The sequence below is a fragment of the Penicillium chermesinum genome (assembly GCF_028974085.1).
Source record: "Penicillium chermesinum strain IBT 19713 chromosome Unknown utg000007l:1.0-2695246.0:1.0-2697696.0, whole genome shotgun sequence".
Lineage (NCBI taxonomy): Eukaryota > Fungi > Ascomycota > Eurotiomycetes > Eurotiales > Aspergillaceae > Penicillium > Penicillium chermesinum.
The window spans coordinates 1,446,370-1,469,553 of record NW_026695317.1 but is presented as its reverse complement, the minus strand read 5'-3'; the positions used below and the strand labels follow the sequence as shown (position 1 = coordinate 1,469,553).

Sequence of the window (23,184 nt, the reverse complement as noted above, 5' to 3'; positions counted from 1 at the left end):
CAAGACCTTCATGAAAGGAATAGAAACTATTACTTTAGAGCTTCTCTAATTCTATATTGAAGGACTATGGTGCACCTGGTTAATTGTAGGGTATTTGACTCTAAACGCCTCTTGGTTATCAGAACCCCTAGGACTAGACCGTAAACCCTAAATCGCCGTAAACGCCAAGCCAGGCCTTCGATTCACGCTCAAAATCACCAATCAAGTCCTTCATCCCCTTTATGTTCCAATAACTCAATAACAGGCTCCAAGCTATCCTTCAAATGGCGCAGACTAGCCATGTCGCGCGTACGAGAATAGAAGACTGGACAGTCCATGCTGTCACAACTCACCTCATCTCTCGCCGAAGCACCCGTACAAGAGCGACATACAGCGTGTAGATCAACGACTCGCTTCTCTGCCCTTTGCAATCGTGAGACGACATCCAGGAGTGATAGATGCGGATGCGCCAGACACTTTTTACAAACTGTAGCAGTGGCATCGGACAATTTTTCTCTGCAGATGACACATGAAGAGGACCGCATGTAAGACTCCAAGGTTTTCTTCATAAGACCTGGCTGACCCGTACGAGCCGTAGACGAGGTGTTCACTTGTCGAATCCGCCGCACCTTGGGCATTTCATCGTACCATTGGCGCACGTTCGCACCCACGAGATTGAAGATTCGTTCCAGCGGGGGGATAATGTTCTTCGTGATGTAATACTCAGCGTCCAACTCTAGCTGTGCATCTTGCAAAAGTACGTCCGGCGCAACGCACCGGTCAACTAGCCTGAGACCCCGGCGCTCCTGTGATAACGACATACGGCACGCGTTCGCCGTATTGCGGTTCCAGACGCGGGTCGTCAAGCATGCGCTTTGTGCTGATCATGGCACCGGCAGGCATAGTCCCGCGGTCGCTATAAGTACCGAGACGCACTTCACGTGCAAAGCAGAAATCTTGAATGGAGACGCGACCTTGCATGATTTTGTTGCATTGGCGCTGGAAATATGATTTCACTTGACTAAGATCTGCAGTGCGGAAGAGAAGTTTGAGGGCCTTTTCTTCGATCTTTTGTTCAGCGGGGGTGCCATCGCGGCGGACGGTCTCAATGCCCTTGGCGTCGAATACTGGTTCTTTTTGGCTGCGATGCTCGTATTTGAAGCCGACGTAGCGTTTCTTTGCGAGTAATACGCAGGGATGGTAGACTTTCTCGAACTTGAGCTTCACCGGCCGCGGATTCATTTCTGTCACTGCCTGGGCGATTTCTTCTCCAATGTCGAACGCTTGATCGCGGGTTCGTCCTTTCAAGTAGACGAATAAACTATCTGTGTCGCCATAGACCACTTCTGCACCCCATCTGTCTATCGAATGGATTAGGGCAATGGCCTTTTCTAGTGTTTCACGACCAGATTGCACAATGCTGTCGGCGATTTCGGAGCAGGGCATTCGACCAGAGAATGATGCCGATGTGTATCCGTATGTCACATTGGCTATCAGCTTGAGCGCCAACTGACGGTTGTTCAGAAGGCGTTGAAGGATCTTGTCATCTTTATCGGCCTTCATACCGGCTTTAACCATCACTCGTGTCTCCAGTATTTCCGTAAGCATCTTGGCCAGTAATGACTGTCGTACTTCTTGCTTTGCGTACATCATCCCATTGGGCGCGATGTTAATCTTGTCTTTCAACAACTCTAATAACCGTGGCTGACGTTCATATTCCATAAAGCCCATTTTGTCCCGTCCGCGCCACCCCGCAGCTCTCCCCAAGAAGGTCGAGTAGCAATAGTTATACGCAATCATGACACTCGGGTAAAGGGATTGGAAATCAAGCACGATAAGAGGGCTTGTATAGAAGTCACTCTGCGGTTCCATGACGAGCGGAAGACATTCAAGAGCATTCTGCTGGCCAACCTGCCTTCTACTAGGCGACACAAGCAGAAAGTTCTCTGGCTTTGCGATTCTGAACATGAGAGACTCGACCTTGAATTGAGAACCACGGTAGTAAACGGCCGCGAAGTCGATTCCAAGCAGCCTAGCTTGCTCGCTTGTCCTCGGAATCAACTCATTGGCCTCGATGATTTCCAAGTTCATTTGCACCCGCGATGAATAGTATTCAATGAGTCGGTGCAAGTTGCGAGGCGTCCCACTTTTGTGCCATTTGGTCAAGTCCTTGTGTGAATAGTGCGGAATGCGCCGATGTAGGAGATGGAAGACCACGTTTTCCATCGTATATTGAAGCAAATTCAGCTCGCTTTGCATTGCACGCCATATGTTGATCATGTGTCGCCCAGTGATCTGAATAGAGGAGGTATGGTCAGAGCCCCAACGGTCTTCATCTCTGCCAAATTTGCCATGCGACTGCGCTTTGACTCGAGAGACCTCGTTGCTGATGTCGAAGTCGTATTTCTTTCGAGCTCGTTCGATCACATAGCCCCATGAGCCGTTATGCACTTCATAACCGGTGATGATGTCGGGATCGTGGTATCTTACAATATCAACCAAGCGATTGATCAAGTCGAGTTCGGTAGGTTCATGTTCGGTGTCGATCTTCAGAGATTTTGAGACTTTGTCTTCGGGTCTCTCACCTTCACCGTGGTAAAGCATCCCAACATGAACGCCAGGGAGGTGGCTGTTGACATCGAGATCTTCGTCTTCTGACTGGATGCACCAGAAGACACAAGTGATTTCATCTTCTGCAGGGTTTGCTGACAGATTGCCTCTGGTATTGACGTGTACTTCGATACTCATCGTGCTCATGTACTGAGTTTGGTGCTCAACACTAGTCGTTTTGGCTTTCTGCGAATACTTGAAACCATGCGGATTTTGGGTCGGTCCTTCAATCTGTGACATGGCTTCCTGCTGCAGTTGCGTCTTGGGTGGGTTCTTCCGTGGAACTGATTCTTGGGCCGCCTTCAGGTTCTCAAACCATTCTCTGACTTCGGATCGACTTGGTGGGACAGCCGCAAATTCCCAGTGCCTTATAGAGCATGACTCTCGCATCTCTTTGTCCAGTTTCTCCTGACGTACTCGATCGAACCCGGTTGGATACTGTTCGCCATACATGGCAGGCAAGTTTGCCGATGTGTCGAAGGGAGGGAGATAGTGGATGGTATCACTTTCAAGCCTAAATTCGCGCCCGGCATATTCGCGCGGTCGGTCAGGGACGTCGGATTCTTCGCTGTAGTATGCTTGTTGGTACACAACAGCAGGACGGCCATAATCATGCATAGTGGTCATGACTTCGGCAGTCCCAGGAGCGCAACATTTAAAAATGTACAAAGAGCTGCCCTCCGAGAAGCCAAATGAAGATGATAACTTCTGTTTTATTTTTGTTACATGCATGTCAAGGGCAGGAGCTGCGGTGGCGGTGGAAGAGGAACGGAGAGACAAGGAAGAAGGCATAGCTCCATCCCCAGATCCACTGGTAGTAGAGCCTGGTGGGTGTGAACTTTGCACGGGCTGGTGCAATCCTGGCTCTTTATGAGAACGCTGAGAGCTATCTTGACTGAATCGCAGAATGGTCAACGGATCATGTGGATCCTTAACCACGGGGAAGTTTAGCCTGCTGTTAGGCAACTTTCCACGAACCGTTTTCTGTGACGAAGACGATCGCGATTCAGATGAGGGAGGCTCAAAATGATGAGGGTCATAATTAGGTGTGTCTTGTTTGTCCATTGTTTCTTTTGGGCGGCCTTGGCTCTTCTTGGGAAGTGAAGCTTTCGACACTTCATATTTCGCTGGATCATAAGTGTCTCCAAAACCTCGGCTTCTTCGGAACAGCTGGAGATTGCTCAGATGTTTCTTCTGATTCTCGTTTAAGTGCTTGCGTCACGCCATCCTTCTCCAATCCTGGTTGGAGCTGGGCGGACTGGTCCACTGAAACTGATGGATTCTTGCCATCATATCCATTCAGCGGCATGTGAGCCTCGTTTGAAGCAGTTTTGTTTGCATTTAATGCTTCATCTTGGTATGTTATGTCGTCAAAAATACCGTCGTAAAAACTTTCATCTACCGTAACACTTTCCATATGCCTCAGCTCTTTCGTGGCTTCCTCCGAGCTCGGGCCATGAGTGTCATTGTCAGTAAAGACATGGGCCTCTGGTTGAGAAGACAAAGCAAGGTCTTCATCCACGGATACTTCCGGCGGGTTGTCCAAGTCGGCATGTTGATTCTCCTGGATTGAATGTTCCATCTCTTCCGGGAAGAAGTCCACTACACTATCGAGGGCTGTTTTGATGCTTGCTTCATATGGGCTCGGATTAAGGAACGTTTGAAAGGAGGTGTCCTTGTTCCCATCGGCAAGCCTCTCATTAGCGGCAATTTGAAGTGCCAACTGATGAAACTCATCCTCGTGGATCCAACCACCGCGAGCCTCGTTTCGAGGATCTGCAGACATCGAGACCAGTTCTTCGGGGCCGAAGGGGCTGCTCCCAGGATCATTTATGCCCATCCGCTTTTTGCGTCTCTTGGTCTCGTCCTGCCATAACCCAGCCACACTGGGGGACCAGTCGCTCATTGGAAGCAGCTGGCCTCAAGAATTCTGAAAAATCATGATGAAGAGGGCGTTCTCTGATGCTTTCTCGATTCAAGATATCCTGGACACAAACGTCTATCTCAAGAGGGCAATGACTCTGCTTTCCCAGAGCAGGATCTTCCGAGATATCTTTGGGATCGATAGAACGATCATGCCAACCATGTTCGGGATTACTCAATTCCAAGTAGTCTGGCACCGGCGCCCGAAACCTCACACGTCGGCAGTCCATGAATGAGCACCCATAAAGATTGTAGTCGCACATCCATTGTGGGATGTACTGCATATGACTTTCATACGGTTGCAAGGGCCGTTTCATTACTGCGCCCTGATGTAAAAGGTCGGCCAAGCGGGTAATGTAGAAGGGATTCAGGAGATAGATCTTGAAGAAGAACCGATAGCCGACATGATAGCCGTAGAACGGTATCCCTTTGACCAAGGTTATATGTGCAACATATGCAGTCTTCCTATCATAGGCATTGCGACGATAGCTAACGGCCAGTGCGTGATCAATAGAGAGATGAAGATTCTGAGTGGCCGAGTTCACTAAAGAGGTCTCAGGAAGGAATAATCGATCAAATGGTTAAACATGTACATACCAGCTTGGGGGTCCAAGGAACCGTTGTACTCGATGTAGAGATAAGGAAATACTCCATGGACATGCACGCAGACCCTCTGCCCAGATTCAGTTGCCCCAAAAACACGAATTACCGGCACTTTAGGCCGCCAATCCTTTGCGGACGCGCCATCTCGTAAGGGCAATGGGGGATCTAGGTCCGACGCGGTCGCTTGATAATGATCTATGCAGTTGAGGCGTACGCGAAAGGGGTCCATCGCTTTTGTGTAGTTTTTCCAAGAGCGCTAGAGACATTGCGCCCGTATCCAGAGGGAGAATATGTCATAAAGATGCCCGTGAGACTTCCTGGTTTCCGTCGGAGTTCTCTGGAATCTTGACGTGACCCAGTGATCGGCGCCTGTTATGCAGCTTAGTAAGGCGCGTCAAACCGATCACTCTGTGGCAGCAACAGAAAGTACAGATTGGGTTTATTTCCGAGTGAATAACATGTTTGTTTGGGGTAAGAGGTTGGCTCTTTTCGTCTCGAACATAGAGACGGATTTCTCGTCCCAGATTTGTCTGCTGCTGCAGCTCGATCTAATTTAAAGGTCACGTGACCATGATGGACTTGGCATCAGCGACGTTGGTCCGGACGCTTTACTTCATTTCATTGCACCGAGACCCGTCTTGTCGTCTGCGCCAAAGACTTTAAATTTATCCCGCAGACTCCATACGCTTGCCTGGCCTCTCGAGCAGGCTTTCTATGCCATGGCGTCCCGAAAACCGGCCGACGTGGCGTCGAAGGAGCCCAACGAGTACATCCCGTCGTTCATTTCGAAAAAGCCTTTCTACATCGACGACGACGACAACACCGATTATCTCGAGCATCAGCGTCTCCAAAAATCCGCCCTAGATCAGTCAAAATGGTACGACCGAGGAAAACGCGCCGGTCCCGCTGCGACAAAGTACCGCAAAGGTGCCTGTGAAAATTGCGGCGCGATGACGCATAAAACGAAAGAATGCCTCAGTAAGCCGCGCAAGAAAGGCGCGCGCTGGACTGGCAAGAATATTCAAGCGGATGAGATCGTACAAGACGTCAATCTTGGGTGGGACGCCAAAAGGGATCGCTGGAATGGATACGACGCAAGCGACCACCGTTATGTTATCGAACAGCACGAGGAGATCGAACGGCTGAAACAAGCAGCGAGGGAAACTGAGCGTAAGAAGCTCGGGGATGGAGAAGAAGGAGATTTTGAAGATCTTCGCTATGCTGAAGAATCCGACATGGGCCGCGGGCAAAGCACCTCTACGCGTAACCTGCGTATCCGCGAGGATACAGCTAAATACCTGCTCAACTTAGATCTCGACTCTGCTAAATACGACCCCAAGACCCGCCGGATGGTGGACATGGGTGCGCAAGAGGACCAGGCCTCAGCATTGGTGGCAGAAGAGAACTTTGTCCGTGCCTCTGGTGACGCCGCTGAGTTTGAAAAGGCCCAGAAGTATGCCTGGGAGTCACAAGAGAAGGGTACAACTCAGATTCATTTACAAGCGAACCCGACATCTGGCGAAGTTTTGCGCAAGAAGGAGCAAGAGGAATCCAAGGCGAAACGCGAGTCATCTCGCAAAGCGCTGCTGGAGAAATATGGTGGAAGCGAGCATCTACAGCCAACGCCATTACGTGACACTATGGTACTTGAGAACGAGAGGTTCGTGGAATATGACGAATCTGGTGCCATAAAGGGCGCGCCTAAGAAGGCTACCAAATCAAAGTACCCCGAGGATGTTATGCCCAACAACCACAAGTCGGTGTTTGGCAGCTGGTGGTACGAGTTTAAATGGGGCTATTCTTGCTGTTATTCTACTGTGAAAAACAGCTACTGCACCGGAGAAGATGGAAAGAAAGCCTTTGAAGAAGAGGGGAGTATGCTCATGCTCGATCGAGCTATTGAGGATGATAAAGACTCCGTTCCCGGCCAATCACAACAGACAGATCCGGATAAGACAACCAAAGAGGACCGAGATGAGTCAACTGGAAAGAAGCGTACGTTGGACGAATTGAAGTCCGGGATCACCGAAGAAGAGATTGAATCCTATAAACGCAGTCGGCTGGCCGCTGACGATCCCATGGCTAACTACGTTGACCAAATGGATTGAACTCTGCCTTTGAGTTTATTATTTATCGTGTCATACTCGGCGTTGACTCAATTAATACCCCATGCTACACATTCTCAAATAAAATCATGATTGGAAATTCTTATAGTCATGTACTGTTATCCACACGAAGTAGTCTGTGGCCATAATGCGGGGTAAGGCAGCAATTATAACATGGTTACATTGGAGAGACCCTTAATAATAAAACAACTAGCATTCTAGTTAGTTAGTTAGTTAACTAGCCCCTGCCGTGACAAAGCGCCCTAACGAAGTGCTAAGCCGTTTCATTTGTTTCATTTTTGTAAATTTCAAATCACGTGATTGATGAGCGGATATGCATCACGTGCATGGGGCTGAGCTGAGGGTTTGCCCTTGTCACGTTACCCACCAATCTTAGCCGATTCTCCTCCACTGAGCGGAAGATTCGATACGCCTAGCGACGACGACCACCGACAACAGCCCTTCAACGGAATCGCCAGGTATGCTGACTCCCTCTGATATGCCGAAATGCTACGTCTCTGCTGCTCATAACTAACCACTCTATTTGTCCTGCAGTTCCTTAATTCAAAATGAGTACGTCCCATCTCGAATTCGACATTCAATCTCACATCGCGAACATTTGCAATACCGGACACGTCCAGACTAACAGCCACCACAGCTAAGGGTACCTCAAGCTTCGGAAAGCGCCACAACAAGACACACACTCTGTGCCGTCGTTGTGGTGAGTATTATCTTCTCCCCAAATCAGGATTCAACTGCTCCGGGCCGCAGTCGCGAAATTTTTCTCTCTACACCATGGATTGAAGGAGTTAAACGATGGCAGGCAACATTGGGGTGGTTGGAAACTCGAGCAATAGGACAATCGCTGACAGTATCTTGCTTCCAGGCAAGCGGTCCCTGCACATCCAGAAGCACACCTGTGCCAACTGCGGTTACCCTTCCGCTAAGACCCGCAAGTGTATGCAACACCCCCTCCTCTCCTTTGAAGTCATTTGCGATCGGATCCCTGGAAGACGACACTCCTTGGGTTCCGAATGCATGGCCGATATGCAAACACTGGTATAATGAATCAAATTTGGCTTACGGATGTCTTTTCATAGTCAACTGGGGTGAGAAGGCCAAGCGCCGCAAGACCACTGGCTCCGGCCGCCAGCGCTCCCTCCGCGACGTCCACCGCCGCTTCACCAACGGCTTCCAGACCGGTACCCCCAAGGGTGCCCGTGGCCCCGGTACTGAGGCTCAGTAAATTCCCCGTTGTCAATTCGGCGTCGCGTTGTTCGTTCTCGGAGAAGCTGGAAAATGAATGAGGGGTGATATCCTGGCATGACATGGCCTAGCATTGCGAGATAGATTACTCGAAATGCAAATGGCAATTCCAAAATTTTAACGCTTTCCCCCGGAGTTGGTGTGCGATCGTCGATCTCGTTCTGTTTTTTCTCGATGTGCCGGTACAAACCTCGCCCATGAGGAACTGAGCCGAGAGGGCTGGAAAAGTTACGTTGGAACGTGTTGGTGTGAGGAGATGGCATAAAATCAAGGGAAACATGCATGGATTTCCTTTTTCTACTTTTGTCCATGGCTGGCGATTTTTACCATGTCATGACAGATCCAAATACGAAGATATCTTCTTACACATTGGTTTCTATTTGCCATCCTGGCTTGCTCTGGCCGTTTCATGGGCAGATCATTCCTGTTGTCTAGTTTTGTCGCCAGAGACAAAATGCTTAGTTACGTATTAACATGCAGCCTCGTGTTCACGACTCTCCGCGCCCAAAGACCCGAACTCCACCATCTCGCTGGATATAATACAACAGCTCCTTTTCGTCAAGGTTGTCCTCGGGCCCACTGCTCCAACCACCTCCGCGGCTGATCCTCAATACTCCGCTGACATCAGTTGCGGCCCCCGTCTCTAGAGTCCGAAGCTGCATTACCGAACGTGCCCTGTGTGCCAACCCAATCGCAAAAGCTGCATGCTCTCCCTCGATGGGCGTAGACCCTTGGATGCCCGATGTAGACGCGTTATGGATCAACGGGGAGTCGGCAGCCAGCGTGATTACAGTTGCATGCACATTCTGCCCTCGGTTAGCCCTTCGTTTTAATAACCATCATAGGTCCAGGCAAGGCTTACCTGCTGTAGACCTGTAATCCACTCTGCCATCTCCGTAGCTCCGATATCCATGCTCGGGCCCGTAGCAGCAAGCAAAAAATCAGGCTGATCAATGACGAGAAGTATCTCCTCGCCGTCTTCGGCTGATATCTTTAATTGCGCAATGACTGCCAGTATCTCATTCTCTAGGGCATCTAATGCTGCAACGCCACGTCCAGAGAAGCTGAGTGTCTGAGCGACTCCTTTATCCGTCGTACCTTCCGGTGCGCCAGCGCTTGGAATCTGCGCAGTAGGTGGTCCTCTCGCGGGCACAGCGCCCGGCGGGCCTCGGACTGGAAGTGTAGTGCGTTGTGGGATCCCAGGTCTGGCAGGTGTTGGATTTGCAGGGGACCTTGATCCTTGTGCGGTATTGAATAGATCAGACAAGCCATCGATGAATGCAAATTGCTTCTTATCTGCCAGGCGTGCAAGATCAAGACCCTATTGAATCATTAGCATATCGCCATGGAGAATGAACTGGGTTGATGGTGTCACAGCGATATTATTCTGCTGATCGCCAGAACCGAAGGCGCTTGAGCTCTTATGACTTACCAATCTCTTGGCCTCGGTTCTCCAAAAGTGCCAACCTCTGAGGAAGCTTATTAAAACAACCTTTTTTTTAGTGCCATTGTTGGACTCGTCCAACCCAAACGAAGGATTAGGAGCCCATAGAGATGCGAGGGAAGAGTGGAGAAACCTCAGAATCAGCCAATTTGACGTGGCGCCTAAGATTGAAGTAACCAGGGTGAGCGACGAGTCAGGATGAGATGATAGATATGGCGTGAGGAGGGGCGGTAGCGGGGGTTGAGAAGGCATCGCGGGGCAGTCGCGCTCGCGGTATTTCAACCTTTCAATAAGTTGCTCACTTCACCTTAACTCGATTCTGGGTTAAGACCGAATTTGCCAAGCTACTCTGGCATGGGTTAGCTTGTCTGAAGTGGTAGGTGTGGTTAATAGGAGCCAGGGAAAAAATCGTAGAGCAGCCGTGATTGGCCGCATTTTTGCATGCGTGCCAAGAGCTTCGATCTGATGGGAATTAATGGCGTATTTGTTCCAACGTATGGAGCAGAAGCATTCTTTCTTCTGGATATAGTTACATCCGATGGAAAATTCTATGTAAACTAGTATTTTTATTTGCATTTCAAAGTCTGCTGGCAGTGTGTAAGTCCACAGGTTTGAATATATGATTGGGCATGCGAAGTATATAAAAAGGGAATAACTAACCGCCGTAGCTAGCTCTTATTAAAGTTACTCACGGTCATTTGTTGAGTGTTGGAAGCGCACTGTGACTTTGTAGAGTCATTAAGTAATCGAAATGGAAATTAATGCACCCTCCAATACAGTAAGCCCTACACCTAAAACAACATCTTGGAGGTTGGTCGTACCTTCCCGGGCCTAAGGCGCCAAATGAGTTTTTTTGCACGTCACGTGATGCTTCCCCACCATGAGGGGAGGAGTCGGATTGCGGCGCCTCGTCTTTCATCGTCGCATTGTCGCGCGAGTTGCTCGGCCTTCATAGATTGATTATTGCTCGAGCGCCGATCGTGAGTGAAGCTCCCGCTGCGCAACCTCGCAGCTTTTCCTCCAATTTCGTTTATATTGCTTGGCGGGCCATGCAATAGCTTTCCCGCGTCCATGCAAGCATCATGATACATGTCACCTCGAGTCTGGCATGGTCCCGCTGACTTTTTGTGGAGATGACTCCCTGGTTGAGTTGTCATGATCAGAGCGCTTTGGACTTAGAACACGACCGACCTGATCTGTCCAGATAATATGGCCAGTACTCGAGATTCACATTCCTTCGCTGTATGTATGGTGTATGCCGGTACATGTTTAACTTAGCTTACTGGGTCTATAGTGCGATGAGTGTCGCCTCCGCAAGTCAAGAGTAAGAGACTCTATGATACTCCTTCGATGCGCACCTTATTGACCCAATTTAAGTGTTCCAAAGAGAAGCCGGTGTGCTTGCAGTGCCGACAGTTGAACAAGGAGTGTAAATATAGCCCTAAGGTGACGAGGAGTCCCTTGACGCGACAGTAAGCTCTCCAAACTTATCATGCCGGAAGAAAAAGAAGAACAGGACTGACCGCGATAGACATTTGACAATGGTCGAAGACCGCTTGCATGCTTTTGAAACAGCTTTGAGTAGGCTGTTCCCAGGAGGTGACCTGGATGCTACACTTCGCTCTTTACTGCAGAACCAGGAAACCCCTCCGGCACCTTCATCTCAAACATCATCTCGACATTCGACTCCAGCCAAGGCCGAAGCAGACCGCGCAGAGCCCGCGCCAGAGGCTCTTCCGCAGCAAGCTGATGGATTTGATTGGGCCGAGGAAAAGCTCACACTTGGTGATCTGACGGATGGCATGGCCGCATTGTCCATCAAGCCTGAAGGAGCTGGATATTTCGGGGCATCATCCAGTGTTGTCCCCTTAAGAGCCTTGTTTGACCATGGGTTTGACTTGAATGTTCCTGTTCGCTCAGTCAGATCCGGAGGCGTTCCCCTCAAGGAACAGCTGTTGCAAAGTGCGCCATCCGGGCTGATCGAACAAGCCTTTATTGACGCATATTTCCTGAACTATCACACCAGCTATCCATTCGTTCATGAACCGACGTTCCGGGCCCAGTTCCACGAACCCTCTCTTCGCCCTCATGGAACTGCTTGGCAGATCCTGCTCAATACCATCCTCGCTCTAGGCGCATGGAGCATTGGCGACGACAGTTCGGACCTTGATATCACTTTCTACCAAGAAGCTCGAGGGTGCTTACAGCAAGCTTTGGTGTTTGAAACAGGAAATCTCACCTTGGTTCAGGCATTATTGCTCCTCAGTAACTACGCCCAAAAACGGAACAAGCCCAACACTGGCTGGAACTTGCTAGGGTTAGCTGTTCGGATGGCCATGAGTCTTGGCCTCCACAAGGAGTTTCCTGGCTGGAAAATCAGTCTGCTCCAACGAGAAATCCGGCGCAGACTATGGTGGGGAGTGTTCATTTTCGACAGCGGTGCTGCCAAAACTTTTGGTCGACCAATCTTGCTTCCAGAGGAAGATGTTATGGACGCAAAGCAGGTCCTGAATATTCATGACGATGTACGTCCAGGTGCATATACTCACGCGGCATGGAAAGATCACTAACATGTTCCCAGGCACTGGTCTCGTCAACGACCACACTCCCCTCTGAATCATCTGGGCCAACTTTATATTCTGGCCTTATCGCCCAATCCCGCTTCCATCTCCTCACCAACCGCGTCTACCAGCGTTTGATCTCTACTCCAAGCGTCACCCCGGAAGAAACGTTGAATCTTCAGAAGCCCATGGACGAGTGGTATAACTCTCTGCCCTCTTACATGCATTATCCCCTCCAACCCGTCCTGCACACCCGACACAACCCGATGCAGATACCATCGCTCTTGTCCGAAACAGACTCTTATGGCGAAACTGGAATTTGATCATTTTGATCTATCGCCCAATCCTTCTACGCTGGGCCGCTCGACGTTGGGGCCCTCATAGCGGTGGATCGGACGGATCTTCCGTCAGCTCTGATGCAAGCAACGAGGACCCTACCGAAACAGAATGTCGAAAACGTTGTCTGCAAAATGCCCGGTTGACAATCGCCTCCATATCGTCGTACATGGATAACTATGTGTGTACGAGGATAGGCGCTTGGTATATGCTGTACGTCCCCATTGCCATCCTACTCAAAAACATACCCTGACAGACGCCCTTGACAGATACTTTCTTTTCCAAGCCGGATTAATCCCAGTTGTCTTCCTCATGACTGACCCCACGAGCCCGGAAGCTCCGGGCTGGATGCAAGACATCGAAACCACCAAAGCTCTTCTCACTCACCCATCATTTTGCAACAACCGCTTCGCCGCCCGATGCGCAGAAGTAATCAACCGGCTCCTTGGCCCAACGACAGAACTCATGTGCGGCTTGCAACAAGGGATGCCACAGAACCAGCAGCCGCAGCAAGTCCCGTACTTCCAGCCCCAACAGGGCATGATGCCCTTTCCTGAACAGCTTTTCAGCGACCCGACCTTTGGCGGCAGCTTCTTCCCGTCTGATCAGCCACTCCCCAGCCCCGGTGGAATGGACTTGAAATTCTCGGAATGGGTTAATTTCCCCGCTCAAGAATAGTGTTATATATTTTTCTTTGGTTCGACATGTACAGGAGATCAGAATGGACATACTAAGTAATCATTGAGCGTTGGGATTGAAATTCCCTTCCAAGCAGGAGGACATACTTGTGCATTTAACGAAGACGCCTATGAATAAAGAAAATTTTTTTTTTTGGGGCTGTATAGATACCATATATCCTAAAATATGGAGTTATTGACTATGCCCTAGCAGCCTTTCCTTGGATGTGATCGATGTAAGCCATGTGATAGGGACTTTACCGACATCCAAGGCATGAGGTGAACCATCCGAACCAAGTTGGCCGGCGCTGGACAAAAGCGCCGAGCTTTTCATCAAAATACTCATCTGGCTCCTCTTCAGGGTGATCCAGATACCGCTCCGTTCGCAAAGCAGCAATGGAAGTAATCCCCAGCTCGAACGGACCTTCCTGGCCACCAAAAAAGCTATCAAAGGCGTTAACACACCAATACCACCCGGACGGTCACTGCCAAACCCCCAAGAGCCAGAGATCAATACATACCTGCGTATCATAATCCCAAACCGCCGCACATTCTTCAAATCCAAGGGCTCAACACCCTCCTGGTCCCGCCCCCGATACGTCGGCCGGAAATCCGCCCATTTAATAAAGTACGTCGTCGCCCCGTGCGGTCGAAAATCAAACTCCCAGCTCAGCGTACTCTGCTCCCGCCCATCAGGCCGCTTGGCCAGAATCTCGTCTTTCAGCGTAAGTGTGTAGAGCTTGCCGTCCGCGTGATCAATCTTCAGCTCGATTCCGTCGTACTCCGAGAGATCCCACCGGCCGTCCTCGGTCGCCGTGCGCTGGGAGGCGAAGCCGGCGCCGCCGAGGGTGGTGATGTCGAGGGTTCCTTTGAAGGTGGCGACGAGGGATTCAGCGGTCGCCTCCAAAGTCGATTTGGAGCTGCCGCCGCGGACGCGGTCGTCGGACGAAGTCCATTCGTCGGGAGTCCACGCGCTGGGGGGAGAGTTAGTGGGAGGGTCCGGAGTCTATTGGGCCCAATGGCATGGGGACCGTACCGTGAACCACCGAAAAGGGGGAGATGTGATGTTTCGGTCATTGTGGTGTGTGGTGTGTTGAGTATAGCAGTGGTGTGCTATCGGAAGGAGAGTTGAGGTGGCGGGAGCAAGTGGGTTTCGCGGGATGGCGTCATTTAGGTCGAGCTACATCGGACCCCTTGTATGACTTTGGATTGGCTAGGTTTGAGGCTATTTATGGGTAGATTATCTGGATAATAGGAACGCGTGCATTTAACTTGGGAGCTCTGTCAAACAATTACAATTGCTATGGTACTTGTGTGTCGTCTCGCCGCACATCTTTCTTCATCGGATACATTATTAACTCTATTTCTTGTAGAAAACTAATCAGTCTTCTCTGCCAGCCAATGCTTATGCGTCATCAACGATTTCTCTGTGCTGCTCAATTGGCTTCAACACCTCATCATCTTCCACGGTTAGGCCACGCAGCTGAGCCTCGATGTTCTTGATGTGCTTCTTCTCTTCGTGAGCAGCTGTATCGCCAAATATAAGATCCATGTCTTCGAGAGTCTTGCGGACAAGTTAGCCGATCTGATGAGGAACTGGGTATAGGAAAAGACCAACCTTCCCGCGAGTTTCAGGAATCACAAAGAATGTAAAGGCGAGTGCAATGAGGCAGAAAGCGGCGAAGAAGATGTATGTCCCCCAGGAGATCGTCTCGAGCATATCGGGGGTGACGAGACCGATAATACTATTGTTTGACGTTAACAGAGAACCAGAAAATGAACCGGAATAGACTCACAAGTTGCACATCCACGTAGCCGAGGTCGTGATCGAGACGGCCTTGGATCGGATAGATAAGTTGAAGATTTCAGACGGAAGGACCCAGCCGATGGGGGCTTTTCAAGTTCCACGTTAGCTCAGTCATGGGGTGATCTTTTCGATATCCATCTGCTTGACTCACCGAATGAGTACGAAAAGTTGATATCATAGATATAGATGAAAGCGATCCCAGCCCAGCCAGCTGACTTATTGTTGATTAAGCTGTCTCCATAGCCGCCCAGAATACCCCCCCACAATGACGAGGAGATACATGTACCGGTGGCGCCGGCCATCAGCAGTGGTCGGCGGCCCACCTTGTCGATGAAGAAGAGGGCAGGAAGAGTGCTGAGGCAGTTGACAATACCATACACACCCGTAGCGAGGAGAGAGGTAGTGTTTCCGTCGAGGCCCAGCTGGGCGAAGACAGTAGGTGCATAGTAGATGAGAGCTGTTACATATTAGCAATCAACCGATCTTTTCTTTCATCGAGGTCAAGAAACACGCACCATTGCATCCCATGAACTGCTGAAAGAACATCACACAGCAGCCAATCGCCAATCGCTTAAAGCGTGCCCAGCTGGTAACAAGAGAAGCGTACTACATCTCAATAAGTCAAAAGTACTGACAACTGTTGGATTCTTCCACATACCTGGGCGGCATGAAGTTTGTAGCCCGTCAGATTAGGAAAATGCTCCCGAGCAAATGTGCTCTCCAGCATGATCGACGCCCTGATCTCCAGGTATTCGTTCTGCAGAGAGGAGCTTTCAATAGGTTGCCGACGCAGTCTCGAGAGTGCCTTGAGTGATTCTTCATCACGTTCCTTCATCAAAAGCCAACGCGGTGAGTCGGGGAAGAACAGCATGCCAATTCCCAGAATAATAGCCGGAGCAATCTGGATGGCCAGCGGCAGGCGCCAAGAGGCTTCAGACTGGCCATTACATCCCCTATCGGGACATCTGTATACGGATTGAAGCTGGGGGAAGCAGGTGTTCCACCGGTGTACGGGATACCCGGGGCGCATCGGGTGCCGCCAATGTAGTTGGTGCCATAATCGATCCAGTAGCTGACCAAGATGCCAATAGTGACCGACACTGGTCCCTGTTAGCTTGATTATCAAACCTCATACAAAGGACGCTCACGTTGTTGTAGCACCACTAGCCCACCGCGAATCTCCGGGATAGATACCTCAGAGATGTACAGAGGAACTACCATGGTAAGCTGGCCAACAGCCAAGCCGGCAATTGCTCGGCCTTCTGGAAGTCAGCGACTTGGGTGTCTGATCTTAACACGGTCTCACAGCACATACCGACGAATAGCATGGGAATATCCACTGCGCCACACTGAATAGCAGACCCAATCACAAAGATGATTACCGCCAAATCGATAGATACTTTTCTGCCGACGCGATCGGCAACAGGCCCATTAAGCAAAGAACCAAGCCATGCAGCTGTGGTAAGATTAGTCACATCCAACTGTATCCCCACGACCTTGGAGAGTCAACTAACCAAGCAGCAGCGTTGATACGAACCACCCCTTGAATCCACTATCGGAGAAGACCCGCGGAAACCGAGCCCCGAAAGACTCCATAGTGATCACACCGCTAATAACCCCCTGGTCATAGCCAAAAAGCAAGCCGCCCAGGGTCGAGAACTACTCGCCATGTTAGGAATAAGGCCATCCCTTCAAGGGGAGCAGTTCTTGTACTCACCGAGGCGACGCCACACAAGTAGGGATTCTGCAGGACTAGCTTGAACCCGCCCTTCGGAGAGCTTTCCATGATCGAACCCATGACGGTAGGGAGTTATTCAGTTTCCCGGCTCCCAACCCAGCAGTGTCTCTGGCGTGTGCTCAACTCGAAGCCCGGGACGTTTGCGGGGAAACCGGGGGAAGATCAACCTATAAATGCATTGGCTTGCAACCCCCACGTTTCAAGACTGGGGAACTCTTCAAGCTTTTTGCCGCTCGCCATGCCGACTCCAGGAACACAGTGCTCCGTATCCCGAGTCCGAGTGCGATACTGCTGACCGTCTTGGCTGAAGAACAGATCAATCACGGAGAGATGTGCTCCGAGTTCTGGGGAAACGGGCCCATTTTCCTAGAGGGAAATGCGGGGAGAGCGCCTGGAGGCTCCCAAACTCAGAACCTGAGAGGGTGAAGCTTATTCTGAGTCTAACCGTTGTACAGAGTGCCATGAGGAGGTGTAGATACTAGCGATCCTACAGTCTGCTCAACCTAAGATTTCTATCTCTTTCTTATAAGTTCCTCTTTCACCACCGGTGGTCACCTAGCTCGGTCTAGGTTTTTCCATGCGGAGAAGTGTGGAGTCTAGAAGGAGCGGGGGGCGCTGGGGAAAAAGGGGGGCCTGCCAGACTTTCACGCTACCGGGGAATGTCCGAGATACTCTCAGTGACCGACCACACGGCTATCCACGCCTCCAGGCGGATGGAAGGCTGTAAGGCTGTGTTTTGTTCGTAGACTAGCAAACTCCATTGGACTTGAGACCAGCGGCCATGTAGCATGCTCTTGGGTGAATGCCGGCTTTTGCGGTCTTTACCTGGATCTGATCGCGGTGGTGCAACACGCCCTGTCGATACTGTCACCAATATCGAGCTGTGTGACACAGAGGGTTTCATTATGGAATCCGCTCAAATGCTCTCGTCCAAAGTCAATGGGGACAAAATCTCCTGGCTGCGGCTATATCAGATCTGACGAGATCTTGAAAAACCCAAATTTGCATTTAGCTCTATCTGCTTGCCAGTCCCAGCGCTGGGGTGGCTGTTGTAAAAGCTCGGTTGAGTACCCCGACACATTCGCAACCTCACCAAACCCATGATAATGGTGACTCAACGCATTGATCGTATCGCAGAGGATCGGGAAACATTATATTAATGCCCAGCACCCTCAATCTCAACACCGTCTCTCCAACTATCATTATGCCATCAGACACCCTCCACATTGGCGTCTTGCTCCTGCCGGACTCTCAACTACTTGATGTAGCCCCAGTGGACCTTCTGTTCATGCTAAACCCAGATTATCTGGCCTCCCTGGGACTTCCCAAACCCATCGTCGACCTCGGTCAACCGTGCAAGATCTCCTATATTGGCCTTGACGAGGCAAACAAGCCGATGAACCTGACGTCGTTTATAAGTGTCTCAGTAACACACACTATTTCTGATTCAGAGGTGGGCGTGGGCAGCCTCGATATCATACTCATCCCCGGTCCCCCTCCAAGCACCATGCCGCCAGCCCAGGAATGGATCACGTTTATCCAGGCGCACAATGCCGCAGGCACCACCATCTTATCCATCTGCACCGGAGCACTGGTGGTTGCCCATGCAGGTATTGCAGCCGGAAAGTTGGCGACGGCACCCCGATTCCTGGTCCCGAGGCTCAAGAAGGAATTTCCCGAAGCAAAACTCTGGGACGACATGGCGCGCGTGACATGCGACGGGAATCTATGGATGAGCGGTAAGAGACCTCTCACATCATTCTTCCTGAAGGCCCATCAAGCCTCTTGCTAACAAGAGACTAATCAAGCCGGAATAACTAACGGCCACGACCTCGTCGCCGCCTACCTGCGCCAGAATTACCCAGCGCCAGTCGTCAATGCCATCCTCGCAATAGCGGACATTGCACCCCGTCCTGTGAAATTTGCCAGCAAACCCATGACCGACAATGCCTGGATGCTCCTCCAAGTGATCACGGCCATTCCATACAGACTCATTCGATTCTTGAAGGGTGGCTAAGAGGCTAAGCCCCACGTTGGCTGGGTCTATACAATGCCGAGGCGTGATTGGCGGGAGACCAACCGGTGCAGAAATAGACGATTTTCATAGTTAACTACTCTGCAGCAATTACGTTTTCTCCGGCTGAGTCTTCCGATTAATTTGAGAAGGAGAGCCTATGTCGAGCCCTAGAGAACTCTATTCAGTCCCAAGCAGCAAGCAGCAGGAAATAAAAACAGCCTTACCAGATTGAATTTGTGAAAAACCGCCCCAGACGTCATCCCGGATTTTCGCATTCAAGACTTGAATTTCAGCGCCCCATATCATCCTCTCGTCCCCCCGCCCCGAGGCGACCAATCCCCCTGGGATATAGAGTCTGTAATATCGCCACCAAGCCCAGTTACCTGACCACCTCAACCAAATTATCAGTTATTGCCCTCCCCACCCGCAAAACCCTCGTACATGCCCCCCACATTGTACATCCTGGTGCTAGTCGCCTCGCCCCTCGACTACGCCCGCTACCGCCATACAGCCCTGCACCTCGACTTCGGCGACAAAAGTCCCAGTCCCTCTGAGAACCCCTCCGCCGAGTCGCACATCAGATCCTGCACCATGGAAATCGTCGGTCTACCGGGCTTCTTCAGCTTCTCCGAGCGTATAAACGCCGACCTCCCAACCCAGAAAACCAGTACGTGACAAGCCTTACCCAGCTCCGGGGGCCGTGCCCCCCCCCACCAAGTACCCTCCTACCTTAACCTTGCCCTACATCATGATCCACCAATTCCCCCCTTGCGCCCGACTTCCATGTTCTAGAACACCCGGGTGATCCGCGCAGAATGGGGTCCCCCTCCCGCACCTCCCGCCCCGGTCTAGAACCCTAGCCCCAACCTGTAGAACAAAAAAACAAACTAACCACATATAGCCCTCGCCCGCGCAATACCCGTCGGCGAGATCCTCGCCCCCGCGCCGGCAGTGCGGGCTGTGGTGTCGCGGACGCCTATCCCGGACACGGCAGGGGACTGGAACAGCCAGAACTGGGTGGGTGATGCGCTGGCGCGGTTAGTGCAGGCGGGATATCTGGATGCGGGGGGGGGTGGGCGGGCGCTGGATAAGATGGTTGATACGGTGGTGGAGGCGGGGGATGAGAAGATTGCGTAGGTGGGACGGTGCTTTTGTTACTGGTGAAATGTCTTTTTTCTTTTTTCATATATATATTGTATTTTTCATGTGTGAAAACTTGTGATTGGATTCAGGTTCAGGTCGGTCTGATGATGGACTGGGGCTTGTGCTTGGGGGATTGGGGGGATTGGGGATTTGCCCGCTAATAGAATAGATTATTAGGTTGTGCTCATGTGATTCTATATCATGAGATGTTATGGGGAATGGTATGTGAGTCGACTCTAAAATGGATGTGTTTGGTCAATTGGGGATCGGACTGCTTGGATGCAGACTGAGGGAACATGAACTTATGATATGCTGGCATGGTGATTGCCACGTTTTGGGCAGCAGGACTTAGTTCTTAATAGGGGGAGTTGGCCAATTGGAACTGTTTAAAGTAGGCCTTGGAACCGTATCAGCTGTATCCATTCCCTCGGGACGTGAAACCCCGAGAGGAGAGGTGCTTCGTGATTCCGAGCTCTTAATTGGGGTCCATGGAAATGCCACCAATGGTAGATTGCCAGTGCCCAGCCCTGCATTCTTTGGTTACTCGTACTTAAGGGTCGTTGCTAAGTTTTACGGAAACGTACCGACCTTGAATATCAAGCAACTAGAAAAGAACCAATCAGCGGATTTAATATAAATATAAGTAATATTAAAGATATTAATACCCCGTTCATCTACGTCACCCGGTCATACAAAAGCCAATCATTCGAACCGGCGCTCCTACCCGGGAGCTATCTTTTGAATTCCGTGCCCTATCGAGATAATAGAGTTAAAAAAAAAAAAAAAAAGAAAAAAAAGAACAAGATGGAGCTAGGATAAACGCCAAGCACGATAAGCGTGCAATAGGAGCCAAGTAACAATCTGGGAGACACCTGAAACAAGAAGCCAATACAAAGGGAAAGCGCAAATCAAAACGCTCGGACCATGCACACGCTACACCCACGCTAAGAAGACGCAAGAAAAGCCGGTAACAAAAGACATAAGCTGGGGTTGAACCAAGGAGTCGTTTCGTGTCATTAGAAAATCGGCGATGTCGGGGTTAGTCCGGGGCTAGATCGCCCAGTAGATCTAGCCCACAGTGCAGAGAAATAGGGAAGAAAGCGGGTTATCACACACGGTCGTAAGATTGTTGCTGGGCTGGAGATATTGTAAAACGACGGGGATTCGATTGATAAGAGGGCATGATTCCATGGGGGGCGATGCCGGGAGGGTCCTTCTTATGGTTTTGTTTTTGTTCGAGTTTCGTCTGGACGGTTTATCTTCGGGAATCGCTTGGCTCCCAATGAATCGGCTCAAAATCTTGGTTTTGGAAGTGAGCTTGGTTGTACGGAGAGCTGCTACTGTTATTAGTTAAATTAAGAGGTCCTCTGATTATTGAAACTGTGCTTACTTCTTGAAGGGTGTGGTCACTGGGAGAGCCCGGTTGAGACTGGCCTTCATGGCAAACGGGTTCATGCGGATCTGTGGACCGTCCGATGTCCGACTGGGCAGGCTCATCATGGGTTTTGGCGCACTCGATTGCACGGCCGGAGGCGACGGGGCCGGAATGGACGGAACAGCCGGAACGGGTGCGTGGCTTTGGATCGGGGTTGGATACATCTCGTGTGTAGGAGAAGGCTGATATGGGCTGGCGGGAGCCGGGGAAACTGAAGACATGGGAGACATGGGATCAGGACCCATAGCAAAGGCCGGATCCGCCATTAAATTGGGAATTGCCATCATTTGTGGGCTGATTTCGAAATTGTGAGCGGCACCCTGGTCCCAGGGAGCGTAGTTCGTGGTCATGCCATATTGATAATTGACCATGGGATTGATGTTTACTTCAACTTCGGGGCGGTAGAGTAGGTCATAGTGACCCCTGATTCGTTCGTTAGTCAACTGAATGGATTGATTTCATCCCCAATGGTCTCAGGATTACTCACGGGCGATACAGAAGTCGGATGGTGGCCCCTGCAGGCGTGGCGGTGGTGAGCGGGTGTGGTGTCACGGCGTCTCCCTCGCTTCGGTCGAGGTAAAGTATCTCAACCCCAAATCCCGCGTCTTTGATGATTCCAACCACGAGGGCCTGTAGCCCGACCTCGTCAATCTCGGTGCGCACAGTTTCTATCCGTGTGGAACAATATTGATCTACGGGCAGTGACAAGAACGCCTGGTAGTCTTGGGGGTTAAGCCTCATCCAAGCACTGGTCAGAAGCTGCACGCAGTCAGTATAGAGACTCGCTAATGGGGGAGAAGGCACATCTTACCCGAAAGTGGGTAATGACTGCATTGGACTGGTTCTCATTGCACAACGCCTCGACCAAGAATGACTCGTCATGGACTCCGTTTTGAATTGCTGTTAGAGTTTGGGTAAAGATGTCCATTGTTTCATCGACGAAGATCTCGTAGATATCTTGTTGGTGCCCGACCCGATCCAGAAGGCCATTCAAGTTTTTGATTCGCTGTGATTCCGCCTGCACGCGGTGTGGATCCCGGAGATTGAACAGAATCTCAAAGTAGCCAAAGATGACCGCTGCTCAACATTAGTGATGGAGCCAATCTCTGGACAGTAGTGGACCTACCTCTCCATCCGCAATTTCCGTCCCCCCTCATTACCCGGGTGGTAGGATGCGTCAATGCAAGAGCCTAGAGGGATTTCGCATTAAATCGATATGATCTGTGGAAAGAGGACGAGTTCCACTTACGCTTGTCTTGGCGGCTAAGGTGGGGTCTGCATTGGCGTATTCAAGAGCAATGTTGTGACTTGACTGTTTGACTGAGACTGCAGGGCCCTGGAAAGAAGGAGAGCAACTGGGTCAGGAAAAGTGGCACAGGATGGTACACCGTGTGGTAAGGCAGCTTACTTTGACATCGGGCTCAAACTCATTGGACAGCTTTTGGAAACGCTCCATCTCCTCCGTGGAGAGGGCGTTGGCGTTGGCCGAGTTACTCATCCCGGGACGAGGGGGGAAGTTGGCAGACAAAGAAAATCCAAG

At 50.8% G+C, this 23,184-nt stretch overlaps 11 protein-coding genes across 11 annotated transcripts; 5 read left to right on the top strand and 6 right to left on the bottom strand.

The window, feature by feature from the left end:
* Window positions 1-194: 194 nt before the first annotated feature.
* On the bottom strand, window positions 195-5,344 carry N7468_009275 (DNA-directed DNA polymerase zeta catalytic subunit REV3; the record flags this gene model as incomplete). Its single annotated transcript, XM_058478571.1, is given in 6 exon segments — window positions 195-785; window positions 799-3,801; window positions 3,812-4,475; window positions 4,583-4,592; window positions 4,610-5,056; window positions 5,110-5,344. The coding sequence occupies 6 exon segments, from the start codon at window positions 5,342-5,344 to the stop codon at window positions 195-197; spliced, it is 4,950 nt and encodes a 1,649-aa protein (XP_058326901.1).
* A 490-nt stretch (window positions 5,345-5,834) lies between these two features.
* On the top strand, window positions 5,835-7,223 carry slu7 (mRNA splicing protein SLU7; the record flags this gene model as incomplete). Its single annotated transcript, XM_058478570.1, has 1 exon — window positions 5,835-7,223. The coding sequence occupies one exon, from the start codon at window positions 5,835-5,837 to the stop codon at window positions 7,221-7,223; it is 1,389 nt and encodes a 462-aa protein (XP_058326900.1).
* Window positions 7,224-7,638: 415 nt separating this feature from the next.
* On the top strand, window positions 7,639-8,466 carry N7468_009273 (60S ribosomal eL37 domain-containing protein; the record flags this gene model as incomplete). The annotated part of the gene is made up of 4 exons (XM_058478569.1): window positions 7,639-7,699; window positions 7,795-7,941; window positions 8,107-8,178; window positions 8,321-8,466. Coding segments are annotated over 4 exons (426 nt in total), but the record flags the coding sequence as incomplete, so codon positions are not given.
* A 508-nt stretch (window positions 8,467-8,974) lies between these two features.
* On the bottom strand, window positions 8,975-10,182 carry N7468_009272 (uncharacterized protein; the record flags this gene model as incomplete). The annotated part of the gene is made up of 3 exons (XM_058478568.1): window positions 8,975-9,292; window positions 9,349-9,807; window positions 9,919-10,182. 3 exons carry the CDS (start codon window positions 10,180-10,182, stop codon window positions 8,975-8,977), a joined length of 1,041 nt encoding a protein of 346 aa, XP_058326898.1.
* Window positions 10,183-11,471: 1,289 nt separating this feature from the next.
* On the top strand, window positions 11,472-13,505 carry N7468_009271 (putative C6 transcription factor (Gal4); the record flags this gene model as incomplete). The annotated part of the gene is made up of 4 exons (XM_058478567.1): window positions 11,472-12,455; window positions 12,512-12,690; window positions 12,876-13,040; window positions 13,097-13,505. 4 exons carry the CDS (start codon window positions 11,472-11,474, stop codon window positions 13,503-13,505), a joined length of 1,737 nt encoding a protein of 578 aa, XP_058326897.1.
* Window positions 13,506-13,761: 256 nt separating this feature from the next.
* N7468_009270 (CIA30 family protein) lies at window positions 13,762-14,581 on the bottom strand (the record flags this gene model as incomplete). The annotated part of the gene is made up of 3 exons (XM_058478566.1): window positions 13,762-13,948; window positions 14,026-14,478; window positions 14,541-14,581. The coding sequence occupies 3 exons, from the start codon at window positions 14,579-14,581 to the stop codon at window positions 13,762-13,764; spliced, it is 681 nt and encodes a 226-aa protein (XP_058326896.1).
* Window positions 14,582-14,909: 328 nt separating this feature from the next.
* N7468_009269 (sugar porter family MFS transporter) lies at window positions 14,910-17,109 on the bottom strand (the record flags this gene model as incomplete). The annotated part of the gene is made up of 11 exons (XM_058478565.1): window positions 14,910-15,068; window positions 15,123-15,249; window positions 15,301-15,397; window positions 15,463-15,768; window positions 15,827-15,917; window positions 15,970-16,212; window positions 16,260-16,411; window positions 16,460-16,573; window positions 16,627-16,767; window positions 16,826-16,970; window positions 17,029-17,109. 11 exons carry the CDS (start codon window positions 17,107-17,109, stop codon window positions 14,910-14,912), a joined length of 1,656 nt encoding a protein of 551 aa, XP_058326895.1.
* Window positions 17,110-17,698: 589 nt separating this feature from the next.
* N7468_009268 (uncharacterized protein) lies at window positions 17,699-17,953 on the bottom strand (the record flags this gene model as incomplete). The annotated part of the gene is made up of 1 exon (XM_058478564.1): window positions 17,699-17,953. One exon carries the CDS (start codon window positions 17,951-17,953, stop codon window positions 17,699-17,701), a length of 255 nt encoding a protein of 84 aa, XP_058326894.1.
* Window positions 17,954-18,253: 300 nt separating this feature from the next.
* N7468_009267 (DJ-1 domain InhA-type) lies at window positions 18,254-19,066 on the top strand (the record flags this gene model as incomplete). The annotated part of the gene is made up of 2 exons (XM_058478563.1): window positions 18,254-18,788; window positions 18,858-19,066. 2 exons carry the CDS (start codon window positions 18,254-18,256, stop codon window positions 19,064-19,066), a joined length of 744 nt encoding a protein of 247 aa, XP_058326893.1.
* A 441-nt stretch (window positions 19,067-19,507) lies between these two features.
* On the top strand, window positions 19,508-20,203 carry N7468_009266 (uncharacterized protein; the record flags this gene model as incomplete). The annotated part of the gene is made up of 2 exons (XM_058478562.1): window positions 19,508-19,733; window positions 19,968-20,203. 2 exons carry the CDS (start codon window positions 19,508-19,510, stop codon window positions 20,201-20,203), a joined length of 462 nt encoding a protein of 153 aa, XP_058326892.1.
* A 1,261-nt stretch (window positions 20,204-21,464) lies between these two features.
* Window positions 21,465-23,142, bottom strand: N7468_009265 (OTU family ubiquitin thioesterase; the record flags this gene model as incomplete). Its single annotated transcript, XM_058478561.1, has 7 exons — window positions 21,465-21,543; window positions 21,600-22,067; window positions 22,132-22,403; window positions 22,456-22,721; window positions 22,771-22,834; window positions 22,894-22,980; window positions 23,053-23,142. The coding sequence occupies 7 exons, from the start codon at window positions 23,140-23,142 to the stop codon at window positions 21,465-21,467; spliced, it is 1,326 nt and encodes a 441-aa protein (XP_058326891.1).
* Between the last annotated feature and the right edge of the window lie 42 nt (window positions 23,143-23,184).